This window comes from Ruditapes philippinarum, unplaced genomic scaffold (assembly GCF_026571515.1).
Source record: "Ruditapes philippinarum isolate M1 unplaced genomic scaffold, ASM2657151v2 ctg3542_1_1_1_1, whole genome shotgun sequence".
NCBI classification, from domain to species: domain Eukaryota; kingdom Metazoa; phylum Mollusca; class Bivalvia; order Venerida; family Veneridae; genus Ruditapes; species Ruditapes philippinarum.
In genome coordinates this window covers 80,182-91,880 of record NW_026866756.1, presented here as the reverse complement: position 1 = coordinate 91,880, position 11,699 = coordinate 80,182, and the positions used below count along the sequence as shown (strand labels likewise).

The window sequence follows — 11,699 nt, the reverse complement described above, 5'->3', positions numbered from 1 at the left end:
GTGATATCAAAACGAAAATAAATCATAGCGACATTATGTGACAATAGAAAATGTAAATATCTGCCTACTGTGAATAGATTTAATGACTATTTTACATTTTCTTGATGAGACAAGTTGGTGATATATTCTTGACATGAGTAATGCTAACATTACCAGGACCACCTTGAATTGGACGGACAATTCAATTATTTGAGATTGATAAATTAACTCGATTACATTAAACTTAAAACAAGTGGGGTCTTTATTGGAATTTGGGATACTTATAAAAAAATATCAGATATTTGTCACCTGAAGAGTATCGCCGACGATAAGGCACGATCCACTATACTTATTTTGTTGATAGGACTTATGAATAAGCAAATAAAGTTTTTTTTTTTAAAAAGACGACATCGGAGCTCCTAGGATGACTGCGGTGTTTTCCGATAAATACCAGAACGCCATGTCGGTGACGAGGTTATTAAAAACAAATACAACAAATGTTTATGTAGAATATTTATCATAAAAAATAAAATCAAGAATGCAGTAAAACAGCAGGAATGACGTAAGTCTGAGATAACTTAGACACTTTATCACTCTTTTTTTTACATTGCAGTATTTTTAGATTGCAGTACTATCTCATATTTGCTTACTTAAATCTGATCCGTGACCTCATTTTATGTAAAACATATCTAAATGTAATATATTAATATTTTCATAGTTAATCAAACGTACTTACTATACTTTTTACATTCTTAAACATGAAAAAAATGTTTGAAATAATTATTAGAAACCGTAACAACAATTCAAATTATATACATATCGCACAAATATCTATACATATTCCTTCATATTCTAAACATATCGCTAAAGGCTAATTCTGCATGTTTGTCAATGTTTTTAGATATGCAAATATTTATTTTTGCTGCGGTAACTTTGATCTTTACTGCCCCAAAGACCAACAAGTCATATAACAGTATAAGATACTAACATTAAAGAATAAGTGAATGCATTCGTTACGTTGACAGTGAGCCATGTGGCCTCTTACTGAACCCAAAGGACCACCCTAAGTATGTTTCAACCAAATATGACATCTCTCAATATATTAAGACTTACGAGTTTGTTTTATTGGTTTGATTGGGTTTTACGTCGCACCGACACAGTATAGGTCACATAGCGACTTTCCAGCTTTAATGATGGAGAAAAGTCGAGCATTATTTCTTGAATTATTAAGCTGGGTGGATAGTTTCCTCACTTGAAACAATACAAAGTCTCTGTCGGTATTCGAACCCACGGCGTTGACGGGCAAGTGGTTTGAAGTCAAATACCTTAACCACTCGGCCACGGACGCCCAAGACTGAATTAGCAAAAGTGTGAAAATCTATTTTGAGAATCGGTGCTCTTGACTTTGACCTCAGTGTCTCTTCACTCCACCTGATCAAAGATGTGTACCTACCAAATATGAAAGGCAGATCGATTTATAAAGGTTGTATGAGCAAAGTGTAAACATCTATATTAACAGCAGTGATATTTACCTTGACAAGGTGATTTAAACATATAACTATAACCCATAGTTGTCATGTATGTACAGATTACTTGAATAAAAAATTAAACTGATTAAATAGAAAGTGATGAATATAATTTCTGTTATTGTGTGAGTTTTTACGACAGGAACTTTATAACAGAAAGAATATTTTACATAAACGAATATCTGTTTAAATTCAAAGAACAACAATAACGAAAAGGTTACAAATTCTTATTTAAGTTTTTGTTTAAAGAAATCATCGAAGTTACTTACTGATTGATAAAAAACATTCAATAAATTAAGACATTTTCAAATATTAACTGCAAAATGTGTTATGCATCAGCTAAATGGACTCCTCAGATACTGACGAGAGTACCATATGACACAACGATAGCACCATCTTTATGTAACAACATATATGACTTTTTAACAAATCATATCAAATAATTATAATCTAGTCCTAGGACAAGTTGAATTGATTTCACTGCGTCAAACTTAATCGTAGAAATATAATGCAATGCTGAGTAATATATTATATCATATTATAGTTGATTCCAACTTTACAACAAAAGCATTAAAATTTTATTATTTTGAAACTTCAAAATAAAAATCAACAAGGTTTATTGAGGGTCTTGTGTAAAGGCCGCAGATCGTCTCCGGAACAAAGGGTTGTCTTTCAATTCTATTCCAATTTCTTCGCTTTTATGAAACGACGATTCTCTGTAGAAAGAAGCTGTCAAAATGACAAAAATATCTCAGAATTAAGAAACTATTTACCTGAATACCCTCTAAGCAATACGAATACTATATTGGAAGGTAATTTTTTATCAATTATGTTATAACCATGAAATTTGTTTCTTATAGACATATTCCTTATCAGAATTTCAAACATTTATGATTAAAGAAAACACTAATTTTGTATAGAACTTGATAATTTATATTAGAAAATGTGTTTGTTTGAGTTTTTTATTGAGAGATAAGAATTAAGGCCACCATGTTATCAGTTTTTTTTAAAAAACGGTATCAGCTGACAATTACTGACATACAACATGCTTTAGAAGCCAAATTTTATATAACACACAGTGAAAATTGCTCATCAAACAAACAAGTAGAGGTAAAGTAGAACATAATGAATGCATGTGCACTTTTAGACGGAGAGCCTTTCGTACTAGACTAAAGTTGGTGTTGGCATATGTTTCCATATCAGCGCCATGGATTCAGAGAGTTGCCATACGGATGACTCTTTTTCTATTACCTCTTTGCTTTCTTGGCGAATCTGATAGGTATCCTCCCTCTTTTGCTTTGCTTTGCACTAAATCTTTCTTGCATTCCGCGATCCCCTGACAAATACTTTCCATGTCTTTTACAAACTCATCGAAATTGAACGAATCTTTATCTTCACAGAAATATTGAGCCAGTTTGCCAGATAATTCGTGAAACACCTCTTTGCGATTCTCAATTTTCTCAAGAGCAGAGTTTACCTCCTTAAAATGCAGATAAATGTATATTGTAAAACGAAACATTGGTCAAATAGAGAGCTTGTATGTCTCCCATAAAGCAAAAAAAAACGTGCAGGCTAATTTTGTTAATTGAGCATTTTCATGATAGTAGTGATATATAAATAAAAAAAGTAACGTCTAACACCTCTTAATACATGATTTAGCACAACTCAACATTAAATTATGTTATAGCATTTTTGTAACAGTTCTGACTGAGCATTTATGAATTTTAAACAAACATGATGTGAATAGCATTGTAATTTTCTGCATTAAATGTTCCCTTGCACATATTTTTACTCATTTATCCAATTCATTTTCAAATATTGAGATCCTAAGAAAAGCTTTTTTATTAATAAAATTCTTGAAACAGAAAACAGCAAACCAAATGAAAATGTGAGTAATCTTCAAATATCTTTTCTTCCTTCATTTCCTTTTCTTCATCAAGAAATTTTTGCAAGCGGTTTGCATTATTCCTCAAGCTTTCAACTTTGCAGAGAGTTTCGTGCAATCTGAAAGTAAAACAAATACTATCCTTACAAATGTTGTTGTCTTTTCAATGTAACATCAATGAGTAAATAGCCTTGTATTGTTACATGTCATTACCAAATATAAATTTTCAAATTTACTTATTTTCCAACGTTGACAATGCATCAAATGCAAGTGAATAATAATCGTCTTATTTTCCACTCACAATTTTGTCAAAAATAGTCAAAAAGGAAACTCAAAAGGTCGTCAAACACGATGAAATTGTAAAGATGACATACTTGGTTTGTTTATGTCTGATCATGGTACGTTTAATCACTGAACATCCACCGAATTGTTCATAAGGCGTTTATCATGGAACCTTTTCGTGAAATTCCTTAGATTGGCATAAAGTCCGCATGTAAAAAGATGCGGGTATCCTTAACGAGAAAACAATGTTCAAAACCTAATAAAATAGAATGTTTAAATTCGAGAGAAAACTTAAATTGTATTTTGTTTTATTTATAGTGCATTTAAGAAACCAATAAACCAATGTCTACTCTATAGGTAAATGGTGAACATAGCTTTTTTGTTGTTATTATTATAAACGCTCTGGAACGATTCAGACCTTGGTGCATTTCGTAGAGGGTCAAGGAATTCTTCTGCAAACTTTAAAGCGTCTGTGTTTTTTTCTATCAGCTCATTAACCAGATAATGTAACAAATTCATTTCTTTTGTTGATTTTGACCCTGTGTCCATGTTCATTTTCATCATCAGCAGATTTTTATGCGAGCGTATATAAAAGCCTACCGCATTACCGGATGGGTTTCCCTACAATGAGTGTACACAAAAATTAGACATTTGTAACGTTACGTTTCTAAAAACACTAACTTGTTTTGTAACCTTTTAATCTATTGTCTTATACCTACATTTTACTCATTACCCAAGTGTATAAGAGCAGGTGACTTGCATGTCATTTTGCAAACATAGAAATAATAATATGTTTGTAGGATATTAAATATGTAGTTTTTGTTCATGCCTTTTAATATATGGCTTAACATTTCAAATAAGATCCAGTCTTTACATTTATTTGCACGAGCTTTAAGGGTATAAAAGGGTTAAATTATATTGGTTCGGTCGGTTATTATAAGAGAAGTAACACAGAACGTCTATGTTATTTAACCAGACATGAATATTGTCCATAAATAGAATAAAATTGTATGGAACAAACTATTACTTATCTTAGTTAAGCAATGATCTTATGTATGCACCATTCGCTTTTAAGGCAATATGTTAACATATTTGTTGCATGAGTATTCAACTTTAAACTTCAAACAATAATAAATCTCCACACACACTTTATTTTCTCTAAAAATGAATTTTTATGTTAATGCACGAATTAAAAACAGCAGATCCGACGCAAATTGATGCACTGCTGTTCTCTTATGGTATACATGTGTCACAAGTTTAAGTACTGCTTGATTCAGGTGAATAGTATGAAATATGCATAGCCCCCAATTACACCAGAAGTAAATAATACACACGATAGGTCATTGAGTATATATATTTTTAATTCTTGTAACATACTAAACTTTATTTTTTTCAGAGACATTATTATTGATAAGTAGTAATATACAATATGAATTAAAATATAAATGAAGTTTTGGTATTTACCTTATTTATGATGTTCCCCACATATAGAACAAACCCTAAGAATGTCACCAGTGACTCGTTATTCATCAACATCTCACATACTGATGACAGTATATTAATATCTTGGCAAATTGTTTCCACGTCGTTGGCATCATAGGTTTCTTTGAAGACAATCATTTCTATTCTTAAATGCAAGTTCGGTATTTTTGCCAAATTGTAGAGGAATCGTTGTACTTGCGAGAGATTATCTGTGCTACCGTCGTATTCTTTTATCTTGCCGAGCTAAAGAATCGGCACGAGAAAAAACTCTTGAACGATACATGTTTATGTATATTCTTGAAATATTGCATTTATTTCAAATAATGTATAAATGTATTTACATGTAAATGGTAAACACTATTCATATATGTTTTCATATTTTTTATCAAAATAATAAAAAATGTTTTATGTTAACCTTTTACCCCATGAGCATATCGTGAAGAATGGCCGTTTTCATTGAAAAGCATCCTGTTACAATTTCAAAATGCTATAAAGCTTCAATACTGATCAAACTTGGCACAAATGTTGACTGGACCATAGCCGCTGTAACAGCATGCTCAATCCTCAATTCCTTGTTACAATGACAACAAGGGACGTCTCAAATTTTGCATTGTTTTTTCCCATCACAACTGATTTCAAAGTGCTGCAACTTCTCAACGGATTGAGATAGAGTAGGGGCTTTTCAGCGTTGGTTACACGTTACCTTAAGACTGACCTGAGGCCATTTTTAGCCTGTCACATGTCAAAACTTTTTTTGGCGATAAGGGGGACTGCCTCCCCATTCAACCCCCTCCCCCTGAACAGAAGGGGTGCATCCCCCTTCTGGTAACCCCCTTTATGTATCATTTTGATGGGGAGCGGCGCCGAAAAAGTGATCACTTTTTAAACAACATTTCTCAAACGAAAAGCAGTGTTTGGGGCCTCAACAGGACATTTTTAACTGCTTGAGGCCTAACACGTCTATATGAGGTAAAAGGTTTAATAAAATAAAACATCAATAATATGCGTGAGACATCTACAACTTCGGGATCATTATTTCCAATATTGTTAGCGTTGAAAATTGATAACGTTAACGCGGATATGTTTGTGACGAGCCTCAATCAACATAATTCTAACTAAATTAGGCAACCTTTCAAGATATACTATGCTCAAATTTAATATTCAAAAATATTCATAATTGCTACACAGTCTCTTTATTTTAAAATAAACATGTTCTGTCTTCACACAAAGTAGAGATGTTATGTTTTAAATTCTACATACTATCGGTGGTCACAATATGAATATATAGTGTCATTAAAAAACTGGCAGTTTTTTAAGAAAAGACCAACTTTAAATGTCCTATAATTGGGAACGAAGCTTAACAATTCACATACATAGTTTACTCATTCTTTTATTCAAATTAGACATATTCAGTACGAATTTCATAGATTTCAATAAATTTCTGTTAAAATATTTTTTCTCCAGGATGAGCATAGTATATATTATATCCATATTGATTTTTAATTATTGAGATCTTAACGGGTGTCATATTTCTAAAATATACCAACGTGAACTGTTTTGTCAAATTTACCTCGTCTTGGCCTGGAATCAGGTTTAGTAACTCCGACAATCTGTCAGGCCTTATGCTCTTGGCATGGCCAGATTTGATTCCCTCAACTATAAGATGAGCTGGATTACTTTTAAAAAATATTTCAAGTGGGAAAGACTTCTTCGAATCATCTTGCGTTGCCTGAAAACAAATAATACTAGTATATTATCAAATGTAAATTTATTTTCTTTGTTAGAAAATAAAACGTTACATATATATTCAAAGAAACATTCACGGTGTAAATATCAGTGACACATATGATGTGTGCAAACCAATCCGTGAAAAGATAAACCATTACGACATTCAGTAACTTCAACATGTCTAGCCCCTTATAGATGAGATTTATTAAATTCAGCCAAATAAATCTCTCATATCTATCTTTTGATTTTTCAAGATCTGGTGAAATCTAATTTTTTACTGTAATATGTTAAACGCATTTATATGAAGAGCGTAAAAGAATTGTATTTTCCACCTGTCAAATGTTCAGTCTATATTTACCTTTACATTACCAGATACTTTTATCGTAGGTTCTTCTTTTTTGGAAAATAGTGTTTCCAAATTACTAATATCAATCTTAGGTGGATCCTTTTTAGCATGAACATGTCTCCACACGTTATCTTCATTTTCTGCAATACAATTTAAACAATCTTTGTAAAATGATTTTTTTTTCGCGTTTGATGCAAGACTACGAAAGCCTAATAGTGTCAAATAAAATAAAAATATATAAATGCAAAGGCGTTATAACGCGAATAAAGGCGTTAAAACGAGAATCAAAAGGCGTAATAACGCGAAAAAATGCGTTATAACGTGAATCAAAAGGCATTATAACACGAATAAAGGCGTTATAACGCGAATCAAATGGCGTAATAACGCGAATAAAGGCGTTATAACGCGAATCAAAAGGCGTTATTACGCAAATCAAAAGGCGTAGTAATGCGAATAAAGGCGAAGTAACGAGAACCAAAAGGCGTAATAACGCAAATTAAAACGCATTTATAATGCCAACTTAATACCATATTTATACTTATCAAATGGCCTAGTAACGTGAGAAAGGAAGACCAATATTGATCTGAATTTATTGCACAAGATATAAACTCGTATAGAATAATATAATATAAATTTACAATAACTATCATTCTATTTGCGGAGTAATAATGCAAACTATTTATCATAAACTAATGAAGACTCTTTAATATTCGCCAATATAAGGTGACTTGGTGACTTATAGGTCCATTGGAAAGGACGTTAATACAGTTACTCTGAATTCACATGTATCACATCATTGATTTTACACATGTCACTATAGTAAATAAATTTTTCTTTTCTTTTCTTATCTTATATCTTATCTTATCTTATCTTATATGTGCGTCATATGTTCAATTATCTTCAGATACATCCTGTATGATTACTTAATAACCTGTAGTATCTGTTAATTATGTGAATGTCGTTCCTAATTACGCAATAGTAGGCTATAGTTAACAAGATGTAGAAAAACGTAAAGTATAAGTTAGTCACATTAGGATGAAAGTATAATTATCTTAATTATTGATAGGTATGTTTAAATGGGTTATAGTGTTTCAGTTAAGTCATAATTATAGGAGACATTGTCTTCTTTGTCTTTTTAGAAAAGTATCTATAGTTGGGTGATAGTTAAACTCTAATCTGACGAAAACTTGTCCTAATAAAAGATTTAAAAAATCAGACTGTGGTCTTAGGACGTTTCAGTACAGAATTGAAAATATAACGTACATTTTGATCAACATTGCTCTTCTTTCCTTACATTACTAGGCCACTGTTTGGAATTTATATGGTATTAAATTAGCGTTATAACGCCTTTTGTTTTGCGTTATAACGCCTTTTGGTTCGCGTTATTACGCCTTTAGATTCGCGTTATAACGCCTTAATTCACCTTATAATGCCTTTTGATTCGCGTTATTATGTCTTTTGATTCGCGTTATAACGCCATTATTCTCGTAATAACGCCTTTTGTTTCGCGTGATTACGCGAATAAAGGCGTTATTACGCCTTTCCATTCGCGTTATAACGCCTGTATCGCGTTATAACGCCTTTATTCGCGTTATAACGCCTTTATTTGCGTTATTACGACTTTTGTTTCGCGTTATAACGCTTTTTGAATCGCGTTATTACGCCTTTCAATTCGCGTTGTAACGCCTTTCAATTCGCGTTAAAACGCCTTTCAATTCGCGTTATAACGCGAAACAAAAGGCATAATAACGCGAATCAAAGGCGTTATAACGCGAATAAAGGCGTTATAACGCGAACATAAAGGCATAATAACGCGAACCAAAAGGCGTAATAACGCAAAACGAAAGGCGTTATAACGCTTATTTAGTATCATATTAATTCCTAAATCAGTGGCCTAGTAATGTAAGAAAGGAAGAACAATGTTGATCTAAATGAATTGATCAAGATGTACGTTATAATTTCAATTCTGTACGGATACGTCCATAGGTCACACTCCGATGTTTTTAATCTCTTATAAGGAAATGCTTTCGTCAGATTAGAGCTTAACTATCACCCAGCTATAGATACTTTTCTAAAAAGACAAAGAAGACAATGTATCCTATTATTATGACTAAACTAAAACACTTTCACCCTCCTAAGCATACCTATAAATAATTAAAATGTACTTTCATCCTAATGTGACTTACGTATACCGTACGTTTTTCAAATCTTGTTACCTATAGCCTATTACCTATAGCGTAATTAGGAACGACATTCACATAATTAGAAGATACTACAGGTTATTAAGTAATTATACAGGATATATCTGAAGATAATTGAACATATGACGCACATATAACATATAACATAAGATAAGATATATGATAAGATAAAATAAGAAAAGAAAAGAAATTTATTTACTATAGTGACATGTGTAAAATCAGTGATGTGATACATGGAAATTCAGAGTAACTGTATTTACGTCCAGTCCAAAGGACCTATAAGTCACCAAGTCACCTTATATTGGCAAATATTAAAGAGTCTTCATTAGTTTATGATAAATAGTTTGCATTATTACTCCGCAAATGGAATGATAGTTATTGTAAATTTATATTATATTATTCTATACGAGTTTATATCTTGGGCAATAAATTCAGATCAATATTGGTCTTCCTTTCTCGCGTTACAAGGCCATTTGATTAGTATAAACATGGTATTAAATTGGCATTATAATGCGTTTTAATTTGCGTTATTACGCCTTTTGGTTCGCGTTACTTCGCCTTTATTCGCGTTACTTCACCTTTGATTTGCGTAATAACGCCTTTATACGCGTTATTACGCCTTTGCATTTTTATTTTTTTATTTTATTTGACACTATAAGGCTTTCGTTATTAGGCTTTCGTACGAGACAATATGTATTTACTATCAATATTAAAATCATTTCTGGGACCGTTTTACCAATGATAATATTATTTTAGATTTTACTTATATGAACTTAAAATTGAGTAAATATATATCAAAATACATAATAATTTTGTACATCCATACCTTACTGATCGAACTGTATTTACCTTCGTATTTTTTATCCGGAATTTTCACCCAGCTCAACTGTTTCATTTCAACTGAAGGAGTTGGTATATTGGAAACAATGTTAGGACACGTTGATATAGCAGTATTAGGTTTATCAAAAGATGGAAGGGGTGGTGCGGGAGGAGGCAGTGGTGTCGATGACAGTGGTTTAGATATTACTGGTGCTGACTGTTGTTCTAGCGGTGTTTCTTCCACTGGTTCGTTTGTTAGTGCGGATTCTATCAACTGTTTTCGCAATGGTTCCGGTAATGAAAGTAGCAAACATTTTGATGATGGTTCTGTCAATTGTTCTTGCGATGACTCTGATGTTTTTTGTCGTGAAAGGTCTAGCGATATTTCTTGCATTTGTTCTTGCAATAGATCTGTTATTTGCTTTGATGATTGTTGTATCAGTTGAGCCGTTGATGGTTTTGTTGTTGGTTTTTGTGATAAAGTTGTCAACTGTTCTTTCAACTGTGCTTGTGGTGGTGTTGACAGTTGCTCTTCCAAATGAATTGTTGACCGTTCCTCAAATTGAATTGTTGTCCGTATGGTTGCTGACTCTAAGTCTTGCTTTTCCCATTGTTCTTGCAATGGTTCTGTTGTTAGTATGTTTGATGTTGAGTCTTCTGGCAATATATCTGACGTTTTTTCAGCCGATGGGTTAGGCTTTTGTTCTTCCGACAATTCTTGTAATTGCTTTGTTGTAAGTTTTGCCGGGGACTCTTCAAATGTTTCTTGCGGAGGTTCTGGTGTTGATTCTGGCAATGGGTCTGCAATTTGGTTTTGTGAAGGTTCTTGCAATGGTTTATTTGGAAATTCCAGACAATTACCTTCATCCAAAATACTAAATGAAGAAGTTGTTGATGGGGAAGCACATACCAAGTTAGATGAGATATGGGCTGGTGCACATATTTCATTCGATGATATATTAGAATGTATGTCAGTCTGACATTTGGTTACAGATGTAAAATTTATTTGATGAGACCCATTTTCAAAGTAAGTATCAAAATAAGCGTTTGTATATTCCTCTTCAAACCTGATCGCATCAAACTCTTCATTGTCTGATTGCACTGAATCTCTTATTTCAATACTTGATTCCATAACATGCGTTCCCTTCTGCATGGGTATTTACTTTCAATAATTATTTATCTCGAGTGGTGACTTTCATCAAAAATTCCAAAATCAACTAAAAGCTTTAAATATTCACTGAAAATAAATAATAGATGTTGATCGTCTATAAATTGCACACCTTAAAACTAGTATATAAATACTATTTACTGTTCTAGAGCGTGCAAACAAGTGCGAATCAAATGTATCGGTGGAAAGCTCAAAATGAACCTAAAACATGAAAATATTGCTAACATTTATTTCATGATATACTATTTGTCAATGAAATAGCAATATTATATACGAAGATGGG

The 11,699-nt window shown here is 32.3% G+C and overlaps 1 protein-coding gene across 1 annotated transcript; it reads right to left on the bottom strand.

Annotated features, from left to right (window-relative positions):
• Positions 1-479: 479 nt before the first annotated feature.
• On the bottom strand, positions 480-11,480 carry LOC132733574 (FH2 domain-containing protein 1-like). Its single transcript, XM_060720234.1, has 8 exons — positions 10,279-11,480; positions 7,241-7,368; positions 6,725-6,883; positions 5,137-5,397; positions 4,091-4,293; positions 3,383-3,509; positions 2,757-2,985; positions 480-2,234 (listed from the first exon to the last, which is right to left on the bottom strand). The coding sequence occupies exons 1-8, from the start codon at positions 11,399-11,401 to the stop codon at positions 2,122-2,124; spliced, it is 2,343 nt and encodes a 780-aa protein (XP_060576217.1). The 5' UTR covers positions 11,402-11,480; the 3' UTR covers positions 480-2,121.
• Between the last annotated feature and the right edge of the window lie 219 nt (positions 11,481-11,699).